Below are 26005 nucleotides of genomic sequence, written 5' to 3' on the forward strand. Positions count from 1 at the left end.
TCAGTGAATCACCAAACAATCAATGACAGGAAGATCAATAAGAGGCGGAGTCAGGACCATTTCAAATATGATGACCCCGGACCGGTTCTGACATAAGAACCATTTCGAACCTTCTCTCCAGGACCTTTATTGTGTAGGTCTCGGATCGTCCAGACTTCCTGTTATGTCTGGCTGTCGGGGGAGCATGACACAGCCCCCCGCCCCGCGCCTCCCCTCCCACCCCCGGGCAGACAGTCTGGATCAGACGGAGGACACGCGGACACGCCGACAGACAGACAGACCTCCGCGTTCCACCGACGCAGGCAGCGGAGCACAGCCGAGCGGAGGGAGCCGATCACGGTGAGTGGAGCCGCGGGAGCCCGCTGGGAGTTGGAGGGTTTCACGATCATACGAACAACTGTTGATGCGGCGGCGGCGGCTCCGGCCAGTCCGCGGGAAATCAATCAGCCACTGTTCGGCAGAATACATAGCAGCGGGTGACGTCACTGGTCAGTGACAATGACGTCGTTTAATGGCAGCTTTTGAATCAAATTAAATACAGAAAGGTGAATCTGTAATGACTGTCTGTCTGTCTGGGGATCAGCTGTAGGACTGTCCGTCCCTGTCTCCCTCCCTCTCTCTGTTCTTCTGTCTGTCTGTCCTTCTGTCTGTCTCTTCCTCTCTGTCTCTGTCTCTCCCTCTCTCTGTCCTTCTGTCTCCCTCTCTGTCTCGCTCTCTCTCTATGTCTCCCTCTCTCTGTCCTTCTGTATGTCTCTTCCTCTCTGTCCTTCTGTCTCCCTCTCTCTCTCTCTGTCTCCCTCCCTCTCTGTCCTTCTCTCTGTCTGTCTCCCTCTGTCTTGCTCTCTCTCTCTGTCCTTCTGTCTCCTTCTCTGTCTCTCTCCCTCTCTCTCTCTGTCTCTCTCCCTCTCTGTCCTTCTGTCTCTCTCTCTCTCTCTGTCTCTCCCTGTCTGTCTCTCTCTGTCTCTCTCCCTCTCTCTCTCTCCCTCTCCCTCTCTGTCTCCCCCTCTCTCTCTCTGTCTCTCTCTCTCTCTGTCTCTCTCCCTCTCTGTCTCCCTCTCTGTCTCTCTCCCTCTCTGTCTGTCTCCCTCTCTCTCTCTCTCCCTCTCTCTCTCCCTCTCTGTCTCCCTCTCTCTCTCTCTGTCTCTCTCTCTCTCTCTCTCTCTCTCCCTCTCTGTCTCTCTCTCTCTCTCTCTGTCTCTGTCCTTCTCTCTCTCCCTCTCTGTCTCTCTCTCTGTCTCTCTGTCTCTGTCCTTCTGTCTCTCCCTCTCTGTCTCTCTCTCTGTCTCTCTGTCTCTGTCCTTCTGTCTCTCCCTCTCTGTCTCTGTCTCACCCTGGTCGACAGGTTTGATGAATAATCAAAAGAAAATGATGGAACAGCTTCAGCCTGATCGTCAGCAGTTTGTTTCCGATCACTGATCAATAAGTTCTGTAGATATCAGTTCAGTCAGGGCCACATGTGGCTGCTCAATCAGTCTCATTAATTAAACTTAAAATATCAATACCTCCATCCAGTGCCAGATGATGGCAGACCTGTGATCTGGGCTCCTTCGTGGTTTTGGACCCTGATGGTTTCAGTAAATCATTTGTCCTCAGCGCGTCTGTTTGGTTCGTTACTTTCTGAAATAATAGTTTGATATTCTGTCCCAGAAGCAGCTTTGTGACAGTGACAGGTGACCATGTCGGTGCTCGGCCCCGCCCCCAGCAGCGCCGACGCCTGCCTCAGCATCGTCCACAGCCTGATGTGCCACCGGCAGGGCGGAGAGAACGAAGGCTTCGCCAAGCGCGCCATCGAGAGCCTGGTGAAGAAGCTGAAGGAGAAGAAGGACGAGTTGGACTCGCTCATCACCGCCGTCACCACCAACGGCGTCCACCCCAGCAAGTGTGTGACCATCCAGAGGACGCTGGACGGGCGTCTGCAGGTAGGGCGCTCTGATCAGAGTGTGTGTGTTCCTGTTGTGACCTCTGACCTGGTTTCCCTGCTGGGCTCTGGCGGCCCCGGTCTCAGGTGTCTCCGTGTGTTTGGTCTGTGATAATAATGGAGCAGCAGCCTGGGTGTGTCTCAGACTGTCACACAGTAATTATCACACCAGAAGATGTAAACATGGACCAGTCTGCACACACAGTCCTCACAGGGACCGGCAGAACCACCACAGAACCCTTTTAAACCTCTGCCTGTAGAATCTCTAACACTCTGCTCTAAGCAGGACTTAAACATGTGAACCGTGAGGCACCTGGACTCAGGAATCCAAGCTTGCGTTGGACCAGTCAGCATGTTGTAAGGGAGTACTTGTAGTTTTGGGAGGACCTTTCTCAGAGCCCCACGTGGATCTCTGGAAGCTTTGCACAAACATTCTGAACCACATGACACTTCATGGATTTATCTGCCATGACACAAACTGGAACCTCATGTTTCTGCTGTCAGAGACCGGCCCTGCAGAGCCCGGGAGAGGACATGTCTCCTCTGCAGGACCTCAGCTGTGTCCTTTGCTCCACAGCTCCTCGTCTTCTGCTGGGTTTGGTTCTTCAAAGGAAAACGGACCGATCACAAGGCTGCGTCGACTGGACACTGAGCTCTTGGTTGATTACATCACCTGGGGGAGCAGTGTTTGTTAGATCAGACTTGTCTTCTCTAACTGTCCACTGACTTTCAGTTTCCTCCATCTTTATTTACACTGTTGAAGTGTCTGTATGGATCCATGGAACCTGAAGGACCGTCACATCCAAACAGAAACAGGAAAGCTGATACAAGAGGCTGTGTGAGGAGGAGGAGGAGGAGGAGGAGGAGGAAGGGGAGGCTGGCTTGTTTTGTCTGAAACACAGGAAAGGGGCTGGGTTAACTTAAGCCAGGCTGTGTGTGTGTGTGTGTGTGTGTGTGTAACTTCTTAGTTTGTGAGGACAATCTTAACAGTGCTCAGAAGACTGTGTGGGGGTCCTGGGTTTGGTCTTGTGGTCCAGGTCTGAACCAGGTTCTGGGTTTGTCTTCTGTAGACTGTCTGTCAGTGAGAGTCCTCACAGAGCTGGAAGAACAGGCGTGTGTGTGTGTTGTGAGTGCAGACAGACGGGCAGAGGACAGGAATGTGGACTCGTCTGAGACTCTGATGGATCTCATACCACAGACTTTCTACACTGTAAGAAGCAGCAGTCACACTCCTTTCATCCGGAGTCCAGGCTCTTATTTTGAAAGTCCGGGCTCATTTCTGTCAGGAAGTCGAGACGAACAGAAGAAATGAAACAGCTGTGATTAGCAGGGGTTAAAAGCCGGGTTATCCCTCTGATAACAATAACAGGTTAAACACTGTCAGCGCCAGGCAGACTGAGACAGTCTGGTTTATATTTCCCAACATGTGTGACTCCATCATGTCCTGGCAGAGACGGTGGCGTCACTGAGTTGGCTGGTGTGGAAGTCTGATAGTAGCTAGCATTAGCTAACCAGCATGGACAGCTTTGACCACCGAGCTAACAGTGACACCAGCGAGGTCCGGGTCAGAGCCTGTTGGTGCTGCGAACAGACATCACTGCACACTGCTCAGGATACAAGCTAAATGCTAAAAGCTAAATGCTAAAAGCTAAATGCTAAAAGCTAAATGCTAAAAGCTAAATGCTAAAAGCTAAAAGCTTAAGTGGAGTCATGTGATTTTGATGTTGAAGTCATGTGATCATGGTGTAGTGCTGAGCAGCAACCTCCAGAGCAGAGGTGAAGCCTGCCGGGAAGACCTGCAGTTCCTCCACTGACCACTAGAGGCTGGAGTCAAACAAACATGTTTCCAGCCTCTCTTTAACTCACTGATTATAATAAGACATGAAATTACACACAGTCAGATGGTGAGCGTCCTGCTTCCACCTTTCTGTACACACCAGAAGAACCATTGATGGAACCAGGAATGATCCAGACACGCCCAGAACTCACGGCACTTCCTCCCGGATGCTGATTGGCCTGAACCGCCCGTGGTTCAGCAGGATTCGTGCTCGTGAAGGTTGAAGCTGCGGCAGAGCGGCGTGCCCGGCGGGCTCAGGCTCAGGCTGTGAGCGGGTCACTGATCACATTCTTTTTGTTTGTTTGTGTTAAATGTTTTGTCTGCAGTCGTGTCCCTGCCCTTCACCTGTGCACACAGAACACACTCCACCACTTTATTCACAACAACCTCTCACACAGAACACACACACACAACAGGAAGTGGACGGAGTCAACTCATTTCTTTAACTAATGAAGCAGCTCGGCCACAGTTTAAACACCTGAACACCTGTAACAGGAAGACTTTTTACAGTGTGTGTTTAAGTCAGACATGATGTCATGTTTGTGGTTTGTCCTCATGGTTTAACCCTGCATCACCTGACACACACACAGTGTTTCCACGGTAACCTCTGCTCTCCATGACTCAGTTTGTTCTCATTGAGTTTGTTTAAATTTCCAAGATGGACGTCTCCTCACAGACTGTGTGCTCCTCTCTCCCCTCTGTCTCTCCTTCTGTCCGTCCCTCACCTGTCTCACCTGCGCAGGTGGCAGGAAGGAAGGGATTCCCTCACGTGATCTACGCCCGCCTGTGGCGATGGCCCGACCTCCACAAGAACGAACTGAAACACGTCAAGTTCTGTCAGTTTGCCTTCGACCTGAAGTACGACAGCGTGTGTGTGAACCCGTACCACTATGAGAGGGTGGCGTCACCCTCCGCCACAGGTAACACAGCGGCTGCCTCTGATTGGTTCAAACATGCTGTGAGCTCTTCCTGCCAGACAGAATGAGTCTTCTTCTCTGTTTGAGTGACTCAGTGTGTGAGTGTGTGTGTGAGTGCGTGTGTGTCTCTGTGTGTGTGTGTGAGTGTGTCTGTGAGTGTGTGTGTGTGTGTCTGTGTGAGTGTGTGGTGTTTCAGTCGCTCTGTGTTCAGTCTGACTCTTCTACTGGATGAATTTTCAGTTTCGTTCATAAACTAATCTCCTTCCAGGATCTAGCATGTTGCTAACATTGAGTGCAGCTATATTTAGCATCACGATCTTGGTGTCAGGATGTTTGAAGGCGTCACGTGACAAACGGGATGACATTGACTGGACCCACTGCCAGTCTGCTACAGGAGACCATGTGACACAGATACAGGAAGTGACTGCTCTGTGAACTGTCTTCCTTCAGGTCCTCACTCTCTGATAAAGGAGGAGTTCATGCAGGACTGTCTGCAGGTCAGCCTACCCCCCCACGCTGATCCCTACAGCCAGCCCCACCCTGTCAGCATGTATCCCAGCATGCCCCTGTCTCCTCCAGGTCAGTGTTGGTGGAGTTGTGGTGGTGCCGTCTCAGGTGATGTGTGGTACTAAAACTGCTGTGTCTCCTGCAGGCAGCAGCGCCATGACGCCTGCGGGGGGGATGGGTGTGGGTCCGGAAGGCCCCAGCCTCCTTCAGATTGCCCCGCCTCAGAACCACGGGGGCCAGAACTCCCCACCCCACCCGAACCCTCCTCACACTCCGCAGCCTCCACACCCACCTCACCCTCCTCACCCTGCTCACGCTCCTCACCCTCCTCACCCTCCCACTCCCAGCTCCCCACACCAGCAGAGCCCCGACTACAGTGGTCCCCCCAAATCTGGTACAATACCTGTGCGGTCATGTCCCTCAGTGTGTTCAGTGATGTGAGACTCACCGTTCCTGTTTCTCTGCAGTCACCTGGACAGGCAGCAGTCCTGCTCCCTACAGCCCTGCAGCTCCCCAGCATGTCGGACGGGGGCACCAGCAGCAGCCGCCATTACATCATCATCACCACCACGCTCCCAACACTCACTTCTGTATGACACCATGTAACCCGAGCACGTGAAGTATCGCCACAGCACCAGCCAGGTGAACTTTGTACTGAGTCAGTGTTTGTCTCTGCAGGGTCCCAGCATCACAGCACGGCTCCGTATCCACAGCCAGTGTCCAACCACCCAGGTCAGATCCTGTCCGAGTCAAAATGTCTGATCCGTAGTCTTTGTACAGTCGATGTAGTTCCTTCATGTCTCTGTCCATCAGGTCCAGAGTTCTGGTGCTCCATCTCCTACTTTGAGTTGGACGTTCAGGTCGGTGAGATGTTTAAGGTTCAGTCCAGCTGTCCCCTGGTGACTGTGGACGGTTACGTGGATCCTTCAGGAGGAGATCGTTTCTGTTTGGGACAGCTGAGTAACGTCCACCGCACTGCCGCCAGCCACCGTGCCAGGTGAGCGGTCTGATCAGCAGGTGGCGCTGTTTGTCGGTGTGATTGTTCGAACAAGTTGTTTTTGTCCTGCAGGCTCCACATCGGGCGGGGGGTTCAGCTGGAGTGTCGGGGGGAGGGAGATGTCTGGATGCGTTGCCTCAGTGACCACTCAGTGTTCGTCCAGAGCTTCTACTTAGACCGGGAGGCAGGCCGAGCACCTGGTGATGGAGTTCATAAAATTTACCCCGGCGCTTACATCAAGGTGAGTCGATGTCTGTACGTCTACGGCGACCGAGCGGAGGCCTGAAACACACTGCAGGCACAGTGGGAGCGGTTATCCCAGCAGCCTGTGTCCCTCTGTGCAGGGTATGACCAGCGACCAGACACCGATAAAATGAGTTCTGCAGAGTGCTTTCCCTCTAAAATATGAGTGTGTTTATGGAGATTTATTCTGAATAGACATCATCTGTGAGTTCAGACACTGAGAACAAGTTGGCACTTTATGAACATCAGCCTCTCTGAGAGATTTAACACCTCTTGTTCCTGCTGAAGAAGCTGAGGACTGAACCTTTACCTCCATCTGCAGGTGTTCGACCTGCGGCAGTGTCACAGACAGATGCAGCAGCAGGCCGCAGCCGCTCAGGCGGCCGTGGAGACTCAGGCAGCGGCGGTTGTCGGCGCGATTCCTGGTCCCAACAGCGTAGGAGGGATTGCACCTGCTGTCAGTGAGTATCCCATGTCTGTAAGTGAGGGCAGAGAGAGCTCCACCTGCAGGACAGACAGAAATAAGCAGCCTTTACTTTGAAAGGTGGACTTCCTGTGCTCATGTGTCTGTGGCTCCCTCTGCAGGCGTGTGTTCGACCGCAGGTCTCGGCGTGGACGATCTGCGCAGGTTGTGCATCGTGCGGCTGAGCTTCGTCAAAGGCTGGGGGTGCGATTACCCCCGGCAGAGCATTAAAGACACCCCCTGCTGGTTGGAGGTCCACCTGCACCGAGCGCTGCAGCTGCTTGATCAGGTGCTCCACACACTGCCGCCGCGGGAACACATGCTCTGACACACCTGCGGCGGACCACCAGCTCGCACCTAAAGACACTCAGTCGATGAAGATCCTCAGTCACCCGGGTCATTTTCAGTCAGGAGCCTGAAGCAGGGCAGCTGGACTTGTTGGAGTACCTTGCAGACGTTTCGCTGTTCCTCCAAGCAGCTTCCTCAGTTCTAACTGTTTCGGTGGTGAATACGGGTTTATATGTGGTGGAGGACCGATGTGGGTGGGTCTCTGTGAAACTCACGTGACTGTGGCCGTAAACGTCCCAAAACATCTTCAAGGACCTCTAACAAGTCCACCTGCTTCTACACCGTCAGGATTCATAGGCTCCGCCCACCCTGTCCTCTTCCACATAGGTGTCATCGCACCACCTCATTGGTCAGGTCTGACAGACAATCAACAAACCGCAGCAGCCCTCCTGCCATTCCATGGTCACACATCCCGGAGTCAGGTCACATTTGGACGCCCCCTGGTGTCTGATTGTAGTATAGGTCATACGCCCCACCCCCTCCTCATTAACCAAAAAATTTAATCTGTTTTTCTGTCAGTGTGTTGATGTTTAGCTATTTGATGCTGTAAAAGGGGTGGTGGGGGGGGGGGGGGTGATTGATAGCAGTTGTCATGGAAACACCTGCAAGCAAGTTAAGAAAAAAAAAGTCAAATGTTGATGGACTGAACTCTTCAGGGAACCTAAAGTAAATAGCGACAGCTCTCTAAGAGTCTGAATTCTGACCTCCTCTGTGGTAATTTGAGTGAAGTGACCCTTTAACTGCTGGAATGTATAGATGGAACTCAGCCGTTACCAAAAACAAACCATCACCACGAGCACGCTCCATGCTTTCATGTTTTTTATGTTCCAGTGTTTCCTGTAACTGACCTTTATTTATTTTTTTAATTGATTATGAACCAAAGATTAATTTCCGTTGGATGACATCACGTCTTGTTTACATTGTGATTCAGCTCAGGTTTAGCTGATCAGATAATTCATCGTGTCGTCAGATTTTTTTTTTTCTCTTTTTATTGCATTTTACATTTGAAAGCCTTTTTATACTGAATGGGTCTATAGCTCTGTAACAACTGCTGTTTATTCAAATTAAACTTTCACAAGAAAAATAAATCAGCTTCTGGATGTTACGCGTCCTGTTCTCTCGCTGTATGTTGCGGTGCAGGAGCTCAACAGATCATAAACATGAGTCCTTGGTGTAAACAGCTGTTTGTTGTGGTTTGTAGCTGGGTGAAAAACAAACGGACCGCTCGGCGGAACAAAGACTGAGCGCCTGAAGAGTTTAAATGTTTCATGCTCGGCCTCTCATTGGTTCTAACTCCAGCCAATCGCGGACAAGGATTTTGCATAATATTCCTTTAGGGAGGGGGTTTAGGAGTGACACCTGTTCGGACCAATGGCAGGAAAGCATTCTAAAACATATGAATATTAATGAGGAGGGGGCGTGGTCTGACGGTGGGGGTTGGCCCGCAGCGAACATGGAGGTTTAGTTATCGCCTGGTGTCCGCTGGAGCAGCAGGGCCGAAGTGATCCCGGGTTTGTTTTCAGTTTTCTTTGTTGTACTTTGTCTTTCCGCCCTGTGCTCGGGCTGCGACATGGAGATGAAGAAGCGGATCAGCCTGGAGCTGAGGAACAGGAACCCAGCGGAGGTGCGTAACTACGGCGCGCTTTAACGTCTTTATTTCCAGAAGGGACTGCTGGAGGATGCGGGGTCGGAGCTCCGCCGTGACGATGCTGGGAGCGGGGCAGCGCTGCCGGCGGAGCGACCTCTTCACCTCCGACATTTTGATTCGTGTTGGATTTGTTTCAACATGGAGGAGAGTCCGCTCCGCGCGGGGAGCCCGCCGCGTGCCGCACGCTCCCTCTCGCGCTCTCGCTGCTCGCCTCGCGCAGCTAGCATGCGAGCTAACAGGCTAACCTGCGAGCACGGAGCCCGCAGCGGGCGCGAAGCAGGCGGGTGGTCGCTGCTGGTGCTCGGTACGAAGGAGGGGAAATAAATGCCCGGTGTGGCGACTCGGTTCGGCCCGGCTGGTTTGACCGAACGGTCCTCTGCTCCACTTTCAGAGAGTTTCCGCTCTGCGATGTTTGTAATCTGATGGCGCGTCAAAGCCAGACTCCGTTCTCAGACCTCTCATTTTGAGCGTTCTTTGTGAACCGAACTGAGCCACAGAGCCGAACACGGCTTCTCACACTTGCTCGGCTGTTGTCGGTCCGGTTAAACCAACAACAGGGGCCATTTTCTGGTCGGACCGTAAAGTTTTCAGAGCGTCTCGCTGCTGTTCCCGCCCACTCCGCTGCGGTGAAGCTCCAACTGAACTCACACCACACAGCTGGGTTAAAGGTGGAGGTGTTCAGAGGAGACGGAGCTGCTCGCTGCCTCATCCGGAGTGTTTCCCTCCATCACTGAAGTGTTTGCAGCAGTTGGACTGTAGGCTATAGGGTAACCCAGAGGGGCTGAGGGTACTAGTGAGGGGCTGAGGGTACTAGTGAGGGGCTGAGGGTACTAGTGAGGGGCTGGGGGTAACCCGCGAGGGGCTGGGGGTAACCCGTGAGGGCTGCGGATACTAGTGAGGGGCTGAGGGGTCCCGGGCGACAGGTGTTCACGGGGCGGTGTGTGTGGACACAGTGATGGTTCAGTGAGTGTGTGTGTGACTTTACACACAGACAAAGCTAAAGTTTCATTAAATACACGTGTAGGAACTGATAAAATAAAACAAGTATAAAATGGGTAAAAATGTTCTTGATGTGTGTAAAACTCCATGAAAGAGTCAGAACCTGACACACTTCACCCAGCTGTGTGTTGATGAATGGTCCAACAACAGGTCTGCTGATACACTGGTTCATTGTGTGCTGTCATGGTCTTCAGGTGGTGGAGCTGGTGGTGGATAACTGTCGCTCCAGTGACGGAGAGGTTGAGGGTCTGACGGACGAGTACACGGAGCTGGAGATCCTCAGCATGGTGAACGTCGGCCTCAGCTCGCTCTCCAAGCTGCCCTCGCTGCCCAAACTACGCAAGGTCAGTCCCCCCGGCCGCGGGGTCATCGCCGCCTTCGTCTCTGTGCGTCTTCCTCACCGCTTCCTCTGTTTCAGCTGGAGGTCAGTGATAACACCATCTCAGGAGGGCTGGACGCGCTGGCAGAGAAATGTCCCAACCTGTCCTACCTGAACCTGAGCGGGAACAAGATCAAGGAGCTGAGCAGCATCAAGGCTCTGGTAGGTCTCCCCTCTCTGCCTTCCTGTTTTGTTTGGTGGACAGGACTCGTTTTCCTGACGCTGATGTGGTCTCAATCTGCAGCAAAACATGAAGAGCCTGAAGAGTCTGGACCTGTACAGCTGTGAGATCACCGCGCTGGATGACTACAGAGAGGGCGTCTTCGAGCTGCTGCCTCAGCTCACCTTTCTGGACGGATACGACCAGGAGGACAACGAGGTTCCCGACTCAGAGGGCGACAACGGTGAGACAGAGAGAGTCCCTGCGGCCACATGGTGCCGACGAGGTCCGAAACATAACGACGGCCTCTTTGTTCCTGTAGAAGGTGATGAAGCTGGTCCACCTGGAGACGACGACGATGATGATGATGATGACGAAGAGGAGGAGGAGGAAGGCTCTGAAGGAGACGACGAGGTTGGCCTGTCGTATCTGATGAAGGAGGGAATTCAGGTCAGTGTGTGTGTTGTTGTTCTACATGTTGGCCACTGGGTGGCACCACAGCAAGCAGCTTCCTGACTCCTGAAATGTTTCCTGCTTCCAGGATGAAGAGGATGATGGAGATTATGTGGAGGAGGAGGAGGATGACGAGGAAGAGGAGGAGGAAGGAGGTTTGTGATGATGAAATATAAGATGATGTGTTCAGGGTCATCACGATGTTCACCCTGAAAACACCAGAAACAATGTTTTTTATTACATAAAATGATTCAACAATTTCCCCCTGGGATTAATAAATGTTTCTAATTTTAATTAATAGATTTCTTTAATTCCCATAAATCCGTTTTTAACCCGTTTGTGTTCTGATGTAAAACCTTTTCTTCAGATGAGGATGGCATTCGAGGAGAAAAGAGGAAGAGAGATGCAGAGGACGATGGTGACGACGACGATGACGAGTAGCTGGCCCACCTTCACACACCATAACTTTGACCCCCCCCCTTCCCCGAGTGACCTCTGACCTTGCCGGGTTTGGCCTCCGAGCTGCAGACAGACAGGAAGTGATCAGGTTCAGGAGTCTCTCTCTGTTCCACAGATACATTTCATATTATTGGTTCTGTGAAGTGGTCTCAGACATATCATGAAAACATTAAGCTCTCACTGACATAATAATAATAATAATAATAATAATAAGCCAGGATGTGTGTAAACAGCTTTACTGCTGAGGTTCCACTTTGTTTTATCCGAGGAAAACACGCAGCATTATTGATGCTTTTTAGGATTTGTAAGATAATATCTCATGGTCTACCTATAATCAGGGAAGCTCAAGCCACAGCTGATTTATTTTGAAAATAATTCGGTGTAATTCAGTGTAATTTCATCCCAGTGACCTTCCACCCTCTCCTGCCGGTGGGTGTGTGTGAAGGATCCGGAGCTTTGTGGTTGTTGTGGCGCTGACGAGCTGTTCTGCAGTGCGGGTCTTTGTGACGTTCGTTTGACGGAGTTCTTTTAAGGAGCCTCGTTCAGAGGCGTCTCCATCACGGCCAAAAATCTAGAAGTCATTCCTCCCGTTCGTAGCAGTGCACTCTGGGATGTGTAGTCCTGTCGGTCTGCGGCTCCCGGCTCGGCGCCTGCCCGCCTCCTCCCGCTCTCTGTGTAAATAGAAGTGAACTGTTCTCTGTAGGTTTCGTGGTTCCGTCTCTCTGACCCTCTTTGAATTGTTGTGTTGAGTTTGGAAACGTGGAGTCGGAGCGGACTCTCCTCTCCGACTCCATTTTATTTTTTTATTCCTGTCTTCTGATGGTGTTGCTGTAACCAGAGTGTTTTTGAATAAAACAACTGAATTCTCCACGTTTCCTCTTTCAGTCCACAAAAAACAGGAGGACCCGGTCTGCCACAGGAACAGGTTCCTGGGCCAGGGTTCCTGCTGCATATGGGATTTATATGGATCAGGGTGTCCGATCCTTAAAAAGTCTTGAATTGGATTTTTCTAAATGTTAAATATTCTATAAACGACGGTAATCCTTAAATTGAGTTCAGAGGTCTTAAAAACTGCACAGATCAACTAAACGGTGTTTTGTGTTTTTTGTATAAGACGTCAGAACGAGCAGAACATTTCTTCGGTTCTGTGTGGACGGATCCTCCCGATGTGCCGAGTTTCTGACTTCAAGAACTTTGAAATGCGTGAACTGAAGTGGTTCCATGCTTTGTTGCATTTCAGAATCAGAAATACTTTAAGCCCAGGGGGAGCTGTTCCAGGCGCTCCATGCATGATCAGAAACAGGTTAGAAATATGAAATAAGGTATAACAAGAATAAAATAAAAAGTAGAATTCTAAAAGTAAATCAAAAATAACTTGGGAGAAACAAAGTAGGAAAAAGTAAGAGAAACATGGCCGTGAAGCAGTCTACATATGTCGTGAATGTGAGGCGTTAAAAAGGTCTTAAAAGGTCTTCATTTGGCCTGATCCTGCAGAAACCCTGGATTTAGAACACGACTGGAGAAAAATCCAAACATTCATCTTAAACAGATTTTTTTTATCTTTATTCTACAAGACTCAGTAAAAACAGAAAGTCCTGTCCTCCTCAGCAGGACGCCATGATGGAGTCACTGTGAGCAGCAGTCACATGACCAACACTCAGAGAGTCTCTGACCTGCAGCTGTGTGGAAACTGCACGCAGGCTGTACCTGTTGGATTAAAGCTGTTCTCAAACATGTTGCCCAGAGGCGTCTGGAAACCTGTCAAAAGACCTTAAACATTTAGCAGAAGACATTTACAGTTTTATCGTTTAAACCAGAATTGTGAGTTCAACGTTTTCTGTGTATTTTATTTTCTGTTTCTGGGCTGCTGTAGTTGCTGCAGTTATCCTGCAGAGGGCGGTGCTGCCAAACCCTGTCTCTAAGGACATGGTGTCTGATGTCTGCTCATCAAATATGGGAGGAAAGATTCAGATTAACACGTCCACAAGAAGATGTATTGATCTCAGGCTGAGTTCAGACAGCTGGTCTGATCTCACTGTGTGTGTGTGTGTGTGTGTGTGTGTGTGTGTGTGTGTGTGTGTGTGTGTGTGTGTGTGTGTGTGTGTGTGTGTGTGTGTGTGTGTGTGTGTGTGTGTGTGTGTTTGTGTGTGTGTGGTTGACAGGTTAATGATGAGTGTGTGACCCTCTGAGCTTCCTTTTCTCCATATATGGACGTAGCGGCCTGTGGTGGGAGGAGCTTCAGTGTTTTTGTGTTTACACATCAGGATCAGAAAGAACTGACGTTGATCATAAAGTTTTATGTTTCTGGGCCACGCGTCTCTACAGCGAGCAATGAGGCTGTGTCGGTTTTCCTCGTCACGCTCGGCGGGTGTGTGTGTCTGTGTGTCTCCATTTCTGTGCAACTTTCACAACACTTTGTGCGTCTCTTCATCACACTTCCTCTTGAAAAGCTGCAGCGTCACTGTTGTTCCTGTTTCTGAGGTTCTGATGCAAAGCAGTTCAATCGGGTCCCTGTTTGAGCGAGTTTGTTTTCTTTAGGACAGATTTTGTATTTTTTGGCCCCACAATTTGCCTAAATCAGCTGCACACACACACACAGACAGACAGATGCAGGGTTTGGTGTGTGTGTGTGTGTGTGTGTGTGTGAACGGCTTTGGTTTGTTTTCATGTTCCACCCGACAAACAAAACACGTCGCCCCCCCTCCTCCTCTGTCCTGCTGACCTCTGATGTGAGGTGGTGAGGTCACAGGCCAGCCCGCGTTGTCATGGATACAAAGAAAGTTTGCATGACAAGCTTCAAACCTTGTTTTGGTGTGGTGACCCTCGATACAAACGATCCAGGTGACGAGCTTCGTCTCAGTATATTAACCCTTGATTATGACTCGTACATGTTAGAAGAGGACGGTGTGCTTTGACCACGTTAGGTGGTTTTTATATCAGGAGTCAGTGGGAGAGACCAAAGATGGCCGACAGCTGGAAGGAGCAGGCTGATCTGAGTCTGCCTGCAGGTGTGAGCTGGAGGTGCTGCACAGGAGAGCTGACAGCTCAACACTGCAAGTTGCCTAGCAACAGGAAGACATTTCTGTGACTTGTGCTTATTTCTGCTCAAAAGTCCCTGATCAGGAAATCAGCTGATCGATCAGAGATCATTGATCTTACCTCCAGATTCTTGCTGATCACAGATTTGACCTGTTGCCCCAAACAACCTCTATCCTACCCACACTGAGGCACTCCCAGGTTAATTAACCCAATCCTAACATCAACCTAATATAATCCCAATCCAGGTTTAAACCAGTCCTGGGTTTAACCTAACGCTAAACCCACACCTCAAACCAGGTTTTACTGACAGACTGACATCGTGTGGGTGTTTTTTTTATCCTGGTAACAGTGTGACAGCAATAGAACATGTACACACACACACACACACACACACACACACACACACACACACAGTGAGCTCTAATTAAAGTTGCTCGTTAACACTTCAGGAGTCGCAGCGCTTCAGTTTGCAGCTTTTATTTTAGCACATGAACTGATTGGGACTCACAGCCCAGCCCAACCCCAGCTTCACATCACTACTGGACTACATCTCCCATCATCCTCTCTGGGTGTAAGGCTACAGCAGTCACAGTTTGCTGCCCCAGAGAACAAACGACACAATAAAACCATGAGAAAGAAAACAGGAGGATCGAACAGCAGGAAGACCTTAAAGGAGCCGTCCGCTGCTCAGGCCACAGGAACGTGTGTCAGAACCAGCACGCTCCAAACACACACACACAGACCGGTGGGACTCCAAGCACAAGAACCCCTTTGAAAAAATAAAACTTTAGTCTGAGCGGTCTGAACCTGCAGCTCAGCTGTGGTTCAGGTCCAGTTCAACAGGAGCCTTTAAACTGGGCATGTACCTTTAATCACAGAGCTAGCTGCTCCTGTCCAGTCGTACCCAGGTTATCTGGACCAGGACCCGATGAAAGGCCCATGAAACAGTCAAATATTAGACCCATCATTACATGTTGACATTTATAGCCACAAGTAATTGTGTCAAACATTCTCAGGCATCTCATCACAGTTCTGATCAGCTCTGTTCTTCAGGACTTCATTAAAGTGGGTTGTTGTAGTTTATTAACCTCAGCGAGCTCAGGGTTGAACAGCCTGGTTATAGAATGACCTTCAGGTTTCCTGACAGGAAGCGAGCATCATACGAACAGCTGCAGGTCGTTAGCTTTAGCTGAATAAAAAGCAGCCAATGACGGGTAAAATTAGCTTGAACAGCTAAATTAGTTTAGCTAGTTGTTATTAGCTAGTTGTTAGCTCGTTGCTACAGCTTAAAGCTGACAGTGAGTCCTCTAAAGTTAGTTTGGTTAGCGTTAGCATTGTTGCTATTACATTATGGGTTGAGCTACCTGTTAGCTCGGTATCTGTGATTTAATCAGGGTTGGTTTAGTTTGAGGCTTGTGTTCCACTGTCGGCTTGGCAGACGGTCCTGATCCGTTCAGACCGGATCCATCTGCAGTTCGAGGCATTCAGGTTTTCTGAGGATGAATTTCATGTGATTGTCCAGGTCAGTCCAGGTCTGGACGAACCTTTGCACCTGAGTTTCCAGCTGAGACTGATGGTGGATGGTTTGTTTGAACATTCAGGAAGAAGAAAAGACTCTGAGGCGGATTGGCTCAGGACTCTGAGGCGGAGCGGCTCAGGACTCTGAGGCGGCTCAGGACTCTGAGGCGGAGCGGCTCAGGACTCTGAGGCGGCTCAGGACATCCAGGCCGCTGTTTATGAGCATGCATAGACATGTTAAAGGCCATCGTACCTGAAGGAGGTCCAGGACAAACCCAGGGTGGACCAGTACCCACATCCCTGACTCTAAACTCATACATGTACCGTTTTATTATGTAAAATGTTTAAATGACATCGACAGGACCAGGACCACACAGTCGTACCAGCTGGGTCTGACAACATCGTACCTGACACTTTGAAGAACCTTGAAGGAAAGAACTGGAAGTTTATGGATTTTTTGAAGAGTAACTGAACCAGAGGAGCCTCAGACACCTGAGTCTGAGAGAGGCAGGAAGATCCCTCAGGTGAAGAAACACAGCACTGAGATCAGTTCTACATCATCCAGACCTGCACTCAGACCTGCAGCTCCTTCATATTCACCCTGTGTTCAGACTGAAACCAAAGACAAACACACAGCGGGTCAGAAGGACGAGATCAACCACTACGTCTCTAAGCTCTCCTCTTGGCACGTCAGGAAGGTTTTCTTTAAAGGACCCGGTTCTGTAAACGTTCGCGGCTCGCTGTGGTCTGGTGGAGGACCGGCTCTCCAGGCTGCTCCGGGCTGTACAGTGGTTTGGTCAGCAGGTTTCTGGAGGAGCTAACAGTCGCCGGCTCGCTGCACACGTGTGTGTAAATGGACATCAGGAAGTTTCTGACGGACGTCAGGAAGGTTTGAAGCGGTTTCTCCACGGAGCCCTGATGGTTCCAGGAAGGAACCTGAACCTTTTTAATAAATTAAAAGTTCCTGCAGTTCTCAGTACTTTCTGCTAGAATGACCCAGAATGCTCTGGGTCACATCAGGCTCTTGCGGTCTGGGTTGTGTTTGGTGCTGTTGGAGGGGGTGATGGAGGAGGTGGAGTCCAGCTGTCGGTACAGCACCCTCAGCTCCTTTACCTCCTCCAGGACATCCCTGGCCTGACTCCAGGCCGCCGCCGCTTCCTTCAAGAGTCTCTCAGCCTCAGCTCGTGCTCCTTCACTCGACTCCTTTCCCACCTTCGGTCTGGGCCGGTCCCCCTCAGCCTCTCCCCGCACCTCCTTCAGCAGCCGCTCCGTCTTCTCTAATTTCTGGCCGATGAGGTCCTGCAGCTGGCTGACGGGCGCCGCTGTGCCGGGCGGCTTAGAGGGCGATGAGCGCACCGTCGCTGCTGTTTTGGTCTCAGAGTGCGTCAGGATCTCATCCATGGAGGCGCAGCGGTTTTTCTCAGCCACCGTGAGGCGCCTTTCTGGCTCGGGGGTTTTCGCGGGGCCTGTCTGCTCCCACATCACTGCTACCCCACGAGGAAGGCTTTGGGATTTCACAGAAGTCTCTGCAGCCTGTGCAGAGAGCGCGCCGTCTGTTTTGGACCTGGAACAGTCTGGACTGAGGTGGGACACAGATTTTTCAGCCCTGAAGCCATCAGCTCCCAGAGGAGACGCAGCGTCCTCCTCCTGGATCAGGTCCAGAGTCAGCATCCCGTCTGAGGAGGAGGTGGAGGCCTGATGGAGAGAGAGGAGGTGGGTCGGTCAGCACCAAAGATCAACTCAGGAAGACAGATACTCTGTGGTACTGAGGAACTAAAACCTCCACATGGTCCTCAGTCATCATGGAAACCTTTAAACAGCCTCACAGAGTCCCTACTCTACCTGCTGATGAAGACCATGTCCAACCATCCACAGACCTGAGTATGACCTGCTGAGGCCAGAACTCATCACTTGTGTTTAGGTCACAGATGGTGTGTGACACTGTAAACATGATGTAGGAGGAGGAGGAGCTTCATACTGACCACAGCCAGCAGGTGACCTCTGGTTGGCAGGCGCCGGTTGTGAGGAATCTTCACTCGGTCTCGGGTCAGATGAGACAGCTGAGAGTCTTCAGCTGTCACCTGAAACAAACCAGCAGCGGCTCAGATGATCATAGTTTATAATGTGTGTTAGCATGTTAGCATGTTAGCACTTCCTGTGTCTGCACTTTGTCTGTAGGTAACATGAGATCACCATGACGATTGTTTACTGACTGAACAAAGGCTACATGCTAACAAGTGGCTAAATGGGACTACAGACGAGGTCATTAAAGGTCATCCAGGTGTTGTAGAAGAGGTCAGAGGGTGAACCTGGTGCTGATGGTGCAGTCATGTGACCGTGACTGTAGCTGCTTTGTAGCGTAGCATTAGCTTTAAACTGAACACATCAAACTTCATGCTTCAGCTCTCAGGGCTCCACAGATGGAGAACGCCACCACATCAATAGGACACTGGCTCTTCCTGGAACAGTGTGTGAGAGCGAGCATTGATCGGCTTATTGATTGACAAAGTATTGACGGGTGGAAAGCGTGAAGCCTGACTGGACGTGTTAGCAGAGAGAGCGAGAGCAGCTCTGACACATTTACAGAACTCACTTTAAAAAACATGTCGGTGTTAAAATAAAAACAGGAAGTCGGCAAAGACTCGGATCCTTTAACCCTCTGAACACTGAGCTCAGCGAGCCCTGAAACATAAAGTCCAGGTCATCACATCAGCCGCAGGAAGCTGCAGGTCAGACAGACTCGCCGCCTGTTGGTCATGTGACTGCTGCTCACAGTGACTCCATCATGGCTGATCTCTTAGTTTTCACTGAATCTTGTTACTGTAAATATTTAGTTTTTTGGAGAATGTTTAACTCCTTATCACCCAGCACTGTGTTCATACCTCATCCAGAATCCGGTTCTTGGCTCTGGTGATGGCAGCGTTCAGGACGTTGATCCAGGATTCTTTCTCCTCTGGACTGACAGCCAGGAAAACCAGGTTAGGAACCTGCAACACACACACACACACACACACACAGGGTGAACTCATGGCTCACAGACACACACACCTTTCACACTGATCAGCTGTTCGGGTGTCATTTTGCTGTGGAGCGTTGCATTGTGGGACTGATTTCAGAACGTTGTTAAAGACTGAGTTCAGAAACATGTAGAGGATCAGGGATTGGACACACCTGCTGACATCACACATTACAGCTCTGGATAACCAATCACAGAGCAGCCCCAGCCCTGTGTTTCACAGCCTCAGTGGGAGGCTGACAGGTGGCTGTGTGGTGTTGTGAGGACTTCGGTCTGCCTGTCTGGACCCTGCAGGGCTCACACTTCGTGGTTTTAAAGTTAGAGTTAAGACAACACATGGGCACCGCCATCTTGACCTGTGTGAGCAGCAGTGTCCACGAGCACAGCCGCTCTGGGGAAAAGTAGCTGCTATGATGCTAACTAGCTACGCAGGAAGTGAATCTTTAGCACATAGTCATGTGATCGTGGAGGGCAGCTGGACGAGGAAGGCAGGATCGTCGGCCATCTTTACAAACAGAAAATGAGTCGGTCCTCACAGCCACAGAAAGACAGGCCTGTGTGTGTGTGTGTGTAATAGAAGCTGCCACCCTGTCTGCAGGACACTTGATCCCCCCCCACCTCCCCAGAGCATTTTGGGTATTTGTGGACATCTGCTGTGTGTGTGTGTGTGTGTGTTGCTGTCGAGGAAAGTGTCATTAAGCAGAATCTCCACCTGTGTTTACCAACAGTCAGCTGCTGAGTGGAAACAGGGACCACCTGCTCGCCATGTTTCAGCCCGGCTGCGCTCACGCCACGCACTCTGGTTCAGGCTGAGCAGATGTGTGTGTGTGTGTGTGTGTTCTGAGGTCATAACCTGCTGCACATGTGCAGATTTAACTGTAATACGAGCCGCATGGGAACATGAATAAACTATACACCGCCTGTGTGCCAGTCAGGTTACAGTTAAATCAAAGCCGCTCCCTGAACCAATCAGCAGCTGACCTGGAAACATCTGGCTCCACCCACAGGTGACCCACAAACAGATGAAGTCACACATCAGAGATGTTTACAGTAAAATGAAGCATGTGTCCCTGTGTGTGTGGAGGTGTCCCTGTGTGTGTCCCTGTGTGTGTGAGGTGTCCCTGTGTGTGTCCCTGTGTGTGTGAGGTGTCCCTGTGTGTGTCCCTGTGTGTGTGAGGTGTCCCTGTGTGTGTCCCTGTGTGTGTGAGGTGTCCCTGTGTGTGTCCCTGTGTGTGTGAGGTGTCCCTGTGTGTGTCTGTGTGTGTGTCTCTGTGTGTGTCCCTGTGTGTGTGAGGTCTCCCTGTGTGTGTCCCTGTGTGTGTGAGGTGTCCCTGTGTGTGTCTGTGTGTGTGTGTGTGTGTCTCTGTGTGTGTCCCTGTGTGTGTCTGTGTGTGTGTGTGTGTCTCTGTGTGTGTCCCTGTGTGTGTCTCTGTGTGTGTGTGTCTCTGTGTGTGTCCCTGTGTGTGTGAGGCGTCCCTGTGTGTGTCTCTGAGTGTGTCCCTGTGTGTGTCTCTGTGTGTCCCTGTGTGTGTCTCTGTGTGTGTGTGTGTGTCTCTGTGTGTGTCCCTGTGTGTGTCCCTGTGTGTGTGAGGTGTCCCTGTGTGTGTCTCTGTGTGTGTCCCTGTGTGTGTCTCTGTGTGTGTCCCTGTGTGTGTCCCTGTGTGTGTGAGGCGTCCCTGTGTGTGTCCCTGTGTGTGAGGTGTGTGTTGTTGTACCGTGTTCCCCGGCGAGCTGCAGCGCTGCAGGCGGAACTTGCTGTGGTTCTTCTTGCTGCGGCTCTTGTTCTTCCTGATCTCCTCACAGCGCTCATAGTCGGACAGATCCAGCACCTCATCAGCCCGGCCCAGCTCCTTCACCTGCACAGGCAACAAGACACGCAGACACACACTGTGATCAGTCCTGTTCCAGGCTGAGCCTGTTTGGAACATTTGGAACTCCATTTCCCAAAAAGCTTTAGGGTTGTAAACAGGAAGTGGCCTCAGTCGCCTCTAACAAACACTGATGGACATCTGTGTGTGAACAGCTGTCCATCAGTGTGTCAGAGTCCTCGAGCTGCTCTGCTGCAGTCGCCTGAGACATGAGGACCTGAGACATGCCGTCAAACAGGAAGCAGCTGCCTCCATCATTAGCTCCGACACAGCAGTTGATAGCATGTTAGCATGTTTCCAGCAGCTTCACCTCAGCTGGTTAATCTCCATGGAAACAGCATCCATTATTAAGCAGCCTCAAACTGAGACTTCCTGGGAGGGCGGCCTCCACACAGACACACACAGACACACACACAGACACACACACAGAGACACACACACAGAGACACACACACAGACACACACAGAGACACACACACAGACACACACACAGAGACACACACACAGACACACAGAGACACACACACACAGAGACACACACACAGAGACACACACACAGACACACACAGAGACACACACACACAGACACACACACAGAGACACACACAGAGACACACACACACAGACACACACACAGACACACACACAGAGACACACACACACAGCAGGGTAACCAGCTGAACAGATGGAGTCTGTACTGGTTCTGTGTTCAAACTGCAGAATGTGTGTGATTAGCTGTGCCACCTGTCAATCATTCAGCTCGGAGCGGTGCGTTCAGGCGGCGTCCGTGCTGTGACGGTTTTATTTTCAGACTGGAACTTATTGATTGTGATGAATGTGATGGTCAGAGGTCACTGCAGCTGCGTTATGTAACTCTTCCTCTGGGGCTGAATATTGATTATTGATCAGGCTGTGTGACTGATGATGAAGACGATGACATCATCAGGAACAGTCATTCCAGCACACACGGTCAGCTGCGTCGTCATAGCAACGTAACATAAACAACCAAAACAAAGCTGAAGCTGTTCAAACCTGGCTCAAAGACCAAGATCCAAAGACCACGTCCAACAACGGAGCACAGACCCAAGACCACATGTGTGTGTGTGTGTGCGTGTGTGTGTTAAGCCCCAGTAATCCTCACACAGCATCAGTGTCGCACATGATGATGATATGTACACACACATCTGTCTACATGTGTGATCAACAATTAATCCTGACTTATTCTGATAATCAAATAATTCTTTAAACCTAACTGTCAAATATTTAGAGCAGAGAACATGATCACATGACCTCATGAAGACGCCATGATCAGAGCGGCCATGTTGTGAACATGAGCACATCCACCCTCTGACCATAGATGTACAACAGACACCTGGAGAGGAAGAAACTGTCACTTCTGAAGGATGCCCACGCTGTGTGTGTGTGTGTGTGTGTGTGTGTTTGTGTGATTCTCTGGTGTCACGCAGAGTTTCTATTCTTGGTTGGACAGGAAGTTGAGCTTCTTCATATGAAGCGAACCACCACATGTCCTTATTTAGTCAGGTTTTAGGAACCTTGGTTTCCTCATGTGACCTGTGATGGAGGCAAACAGACGTTCTGAAAGAGGAACCAAAGAAAAAGCCGCTTCCAAAAAAAGTCTGTTTCCTGACATGAACCCAGAAGCAGACGGTCGCCGTAGAAACGCGGCTGTGTGTCTGTGTGTGATGACAGTTCTACAAAGAGGGTCTGTGACATGTCCCCTTCGTGTAATAACGTCTCTATGAGGACGTCCTGAGTGTCAGAGGTTCTGTGAGGACGTTCCTGCTGCAGCAGTGAAACCCGAGCTCGCCGTGTGTCTCAGCTCAGACTGAAACCCGACTCCTGCAGAACGTCATGTGTAGAAAGTGGAGGAGAAACTTTCAGTTTACAACCAAAACAAAGGAGAAGACAGAGACATGACAAAAACACTGAGCTGCACAGTGACGCCCCGAGGCCGTGATGAGGGGAGCTCTGGATCCAGGTCCTGGTCCTGATTGTGTTCAGATTCAATACCATCATGTAGTGACTCACCTCTTTCTCACAGATGAACAGCTGGTCCCCTCTCAGAACCACAAATCGGTTCTTCCAGATCTCTCTGAAGATCCCCTTCCCGCAGAACTTCCTGATCCAGCCCACCTTGTCAGGAGGAGCGTTCTGCAGCGCCGCGTCCGGTGGACCCTGACGGAGAAGACACAAGGTTCTGAGAGCAGGTAATAAACAGGTTATCAATCAATAACACTCCTCAAACACCCTGTCCGCTCTGTGCTGCGTTCACGGTCCAGGTTTTACCCAGTGATGAGTTTGTGTGTGCTGCGTTCAGGGTCCAGGTTTTACCCAGTGATGAGTTTGTGTGTGCTGCGTTCAGGGTCCAGGTTGGAGCCACAGATGTGTGTGTGTCTGAGGTGTGTCCGGGGTCTTGTTTTGCGTGTGGTGCGTTCAGGGCGCTGCTGGTCAGATGTGTTATGTAAGCCCATTAAACGGCTGTAACGGGAAACCGGAGCCGCTCCGCAGATTACCCGCCGCGTGCTGCGTTCACTGACACCCATCAGCCCTCAGTTCGGGGTTTTGATCACTTTTAACAACTGTTCTCATCACTATTGATCACGCCTTTATTCTGAAAGCCGGAAGTGCAGTCTGCAGCGGCCAGCGGCTCTGGCTGCCTTCAAAATAAAGGCTCGAACTAATCCTTCGGGCTTTTGTTCCTCAACACTCGGTTAAACGTGATAAAAGCGGCCGTCACGAGCCGCCGGTGGCAGCCGTCGGTTCCGGTATCACTTACCCGTTTCCCGGAGTTGTTCTTCTTCATGCTGGCGGCTGTCAGGCTGCCGGCGGAGCAATGATGAGCGCACTTCACCCACTTTCACGGTAACTCCGTTATGTGTCCACAGACCGGCGGGAGGAGAACATAAAGCGGATTAAACCCGGCTAAAGTCCGGCAGGGAGGACCGGGACCTCCGCCTCAGCTCGCCGCTTCTCGCTTGTTCCTGCTCGGTGTGACTCTCCGCCCGCTGTGTCTGCTGCTGCCGGGGGTCCGCTGCGCTCTGACCGGCCAGGAGCTGCTCTGTGAGTCGGTGTCCGGTTACTCCTCCTCCCTCCGCCGCCTCCTCCTCCTCCTCCACCCATGGACTCCCCGCTGGCTCAGCGGCTCCTCGGCAGCTCGGCAGCGCCCCCCTCCGGTGCGCCCCTGCAGGGTGAGACTGGATCAGGGTGAGTTTTCAGAGGATGGACGTCAGACAGTCCAGTATGAGAGGAGCCGCTTCCACACGGTATCAGTGATTAATGATCAATAATGATCGGAGAGCCGGCTAACAGCTGTGAACAGTGAATGTTCCAGGCTGATGATGGTGGAAATAACATTTAGACACACTGTCCGTCAGCAGGTCCCTCACAGAGACCGTCCCTGTTTATTGTCCCGGGAAACATTCCTGTGTGTGTGAGTGTGTGTGTGTGTGTGTGTGTGTGTGTGAATCCTCCATGTGAGACAAATAAAGATGATGTCTAACAATGTGAGGTCAGAGAGTCAGACAGATCCAGGGTCAGGTCTGGGTGTGTGTGTGTGGGGGGGGGGGGGGGCTCTGGATCTGGATCAGCATGATAATCCGGTTCAGTTAGGCCTGGATGTTGGCAGATGTTTACAGGCGGAGGTCTGATCTGTTTCAGATCACAAACTGGGTCAGACTGAGCGATGGAGGCTGATCTGCAGATTAAACCAACACGCTTCATTAAAGGCACAACACACCCAAAACAACAACAACGACAGCAGCAGCAGCAGGGGCGCTCTGATCCTGTTTAATCAGAAATCTGATCCACATCTGATTTACTGTCAGCTCACACACACACACACACACACAGGGTCTGTTCTGAGGCTCTTCAGGAATCATCTTTATTTGTGTCACAGGATGTTGTGAACTGCACCTTTATTTTGATGTGACTGCTCCTTTAATCTGTGATGTTACTTGAAAATAAATGTATGTATATGTATGTAATATATTAAGAATATTATATATTAATTTATGTAATGCTAATTCTAGTATATTTTCATAACCCATTGATCTGATCTCTGTGGGCAAGTACCAACTGGACAGGACTAACACATAGACACACAACCAGCACACTCACACCTACAGGAAATTTATTTAATTAATTCATTATTAAATAAATTGAAATAAATAAATCATATAATGATGGCAATGAATGGCAGAAGTCTAAGCAGGGACACCCAGACTTCCCTCTGACCGGACACTTCCTGCAGCTCCTCTGGGGGGATTATTATTATTATTATTATTATTATTATTAAACGGTGTATGAACTAAAGCACATTTCTTCAGTGGTGTGATGCTGTGACTCTGCTGCCCCCTGCTGGCTCTGACAGAAAGCTCGTGTGTTCTGGCACTGGAACGAGGCGACTCTCTCCCTAAATCTTTCATCAGTCAGAAGCAGCAACAAATCTAAAACCGTTCTCTCTGACTGTTGGGGTCTGCCGTGACTGTGACTCCTCACAGCTCTCAGTCGGAGCTGCAGTCAGAGCAGAGAGCAGACCCAGGTCCAGGTCCCATCATGGCTCACAGAGCGGGATGCAAATAGAATATTTCAATGGCAAAATTAAGACAGTGGCAGTTGAACATTTTCAATTATGCAAATTATGTAATGAGGTCATGTAGTGGGGCAGCCAATAGCAACTGTTCTTACTGAGGAGTTGGAAGCACTGGAGCCTCTTTGAAGCACGAACAAGCAGACTGGAAGCTTCAGCAGCAGCAACTCCCAGAGTTCAGTCTGATTTACAGTCACTTTATTCATAAGCATGAGGTCATTTAACATGAGCCGAGACCACTTCAGGGTCAGTGGAGCTGAATACTGGATTCTGATTGGTCAGTTGCGTTCTGCCACCTCTTCTTTCTGATAAACAGAGGATCCTGACCAATCTGTGAAGTTATGATATTGAGGATGCGTTTACAGCAGTGATTCCAGATTCAACCCCCCAACCTGCATATGGCTGAACAGCCGTACTTCCTGTTTCCTGTCAACAGGTGTCCTTCAGTCCAACCAGACGAGCGCTCTCCTCCCATACACACACACACAATCTGACACACACACACTCTAAACCTCCTGTGTTTCGTGTCGCTGGTGTGCTGTGATGTTTTACCCATGATGCTGCTGGGTTTGTGGCTTTCAGGGCTGCAGTCAGACGTTCAGTGATTGGCTGCAGGAGAACTCCCTG

General features: G+C 50.6%; 3 protein-coding genes across 6 annotated transcripts; 2 read left to right on the forward strand and 1 right to left on the reverse strand.

The window, feature by feature from the left end:
- The first annotated feature begins 223 nt into the window (after positions 1-223).
- On the forward strand, positions 224-8301 carry LOC114448233 (mothers against decapentaplegic homolog 4-like). 2 transcript variants are annotated; one of them, XM_028425067.1, is made up of 11 exons: positions 224-339; positions 1651-1919; positions 4498-4675; positions 5123-5251; positions 5325-5573; positions 5647-5769; positions 5858-5911; positions 5993-6176; positions 6249-6417; positions 6742-6880; positions 7005-8301. In XM_028425067.1, exons 2-11 carry the CDS (start codon positions 1677-1679, stop codon positions 7208-7210), a joined length of 1674 nt encoding a protein of 557 aa, XP_028280868.1. In that variant the 5' UTR covers positions 224-339; positions 1651-1676; the 3' UTR covers positions 7211-8301. The 2 variants fall into 2 exon arrangements, with proteins under 2 accessions (XP_028280868.1, XP_028280867.1); XM_028425066.1 differs by having other exon boundaries at positions 1648-1919; positions 7005-8300.
- A 350-nt stretch (positions 8302-8651) lies between these two features.
- On the forward strand, positions 8652-12196 carry LOC114448255 (acidic leucine-rich nuclear phosphoprotein 32 family member E-like). 3 transcript variants are annotated; one of them, XM_028425102.1, is made up of 7 exons: positions 8653-8854; positions 10072-10221; positions 10296-10418; positions 10501-10660; positions 10742-10866; positions 10958-11024; positions 11237-12196. In XM_028425102.1, exons 1-7 carry the CDS (start codon positions 8801-8803, stop codon positions 11308-11310), a joined length of 753 nt encoding a protein of 250 aa, XP_028280903.1. In that variant the 5' UTR covers positions 8653-8800; the 3' UTR covers positions 11311-12196. The 3 variants fall into 3 exon arrangements, with proteins under 3 accessions (XP_028280901.1, XP_028280903.1, XP_028280902.1); XM_028425101.1 differs by having other exon boundaries at positions 8656-8854; positions 10739-10866; XM_028425100.1 differs by having other exon boundaries at positions 8652-8854; positions 10501-10866.
- Positions 12197-15432: 3236 nt separating this feature from the next.
- Positions 15433-23875, reverse strand: LOC114448243 (pleckstrin homology domain-containing family O member 1-like). Its single transcript, XM_028425081.1, has 6 exons — positions 23567-23875; positions 22819-22965; positions 20617-20757; positions 18768-18872; positions 17868-17966; positions 15433-17580 (listed from the first exon to the last, which is right to left on the reverse strand). Exons 1-6 carry the CDS (start codon positions 23591-23593, stop codon positions 16897-16899), a joined length of 1203 nt encoding a protein of 400 aa, XP_028280882.1. The 5' UTR covers positions 23594-23875; the 3' UTR covers positions 15433-16896.
- Positions 23876-26005: the final 2130 nt, after the last annotated feature.

Source organism: Parambassis ranga, chromosome 16 (genome assembly GCF_900634625.1).
Source record: "Parambassis ranga chromosome 16, fParRan2.1, whole genome shotgun sequence".
Taxonomy (NCBI): domain Eukaryota; kingdom Metazoa; phylum Chordata; class Actinopteri; family Ambassidae; genus Parambassis; species Parambassis ranga.

What these genes read in the sequence shown, in the direction of transcription:
- LOC114448233 (XM_028425067.1), top strand. Translation starts at nt 1,677, where the DNA reads ATGTCGGTGCTCGGCCCCGCCCCCAGCAGCGCCGACGCCTGCCTCAGC. An exon ending in CATGCCCCTGTCTCCTCCAG is followed by an intron (nt 5,252 to 5,324) that starts GTCAGTGTTGGT and finishes TGTCTCCTGCAG; the next exon opens with GCAGCAGCGCCATGACGCCT. An exon ending in AGGGATTGCACCTGCTGTCA is followed by an intron (nt 6,881 to 7,004) that starts GTGAGTATCCCA and finishes CTCCCTCTGCAG; the next exon opens with GCGTGTGTTCGACCGCAGGT.
- LOC114448255 (XM_028425100.1), top strand. Translation starts at nt 8,801, where the DNA reads ATGGAGATGAAGAAGCGGATCAGCCTGGAGCTGAGGAACAGGAACCCA. An exon ending in CGCTGCCCAAACTACGCAAG is followed by an intron (nt 10,222 to 10,295) that starts GTCAGTCCCCCC and finishes CCTCTGTTTCAG; the next exon opens with CTGGAGGTCAGTGATAACAC. An exon ending in GGAAGAGGAGGAGGAAGGAG is followed by an intron (nt 11,025 to 11,236) that starts GTTTGTGATGAT and finishes CCTTTTCTTCAG; the next exon opens with ATGAGGATGGCATTCGAGGA.
- LOC114448243 (XM_028425081.1), bottom strand. Translation starts at nt 23,593, where the DNA reads ATGAAGAAGAACAACTCCGGGAAACGG. An exon ending in TGTTCATCTGTGAGAAAGAG is followed by an intron (nt 20,758 to 22,818) that starts GTGAGTCACTAC and finishes TTGCCTGTGCAG; the next exon opens with GTGAAGGAGCTGGGCCGGGC. An exon ending in GAGGTCACCTGCTGGCTGTG is followed by an intron (nt 17,581 to 17,867) that starts GTCAGTATGAAG and finishes TCTCTCCATCAG; the next exon opens with GCCTCCACCTCCTCCTCAGA.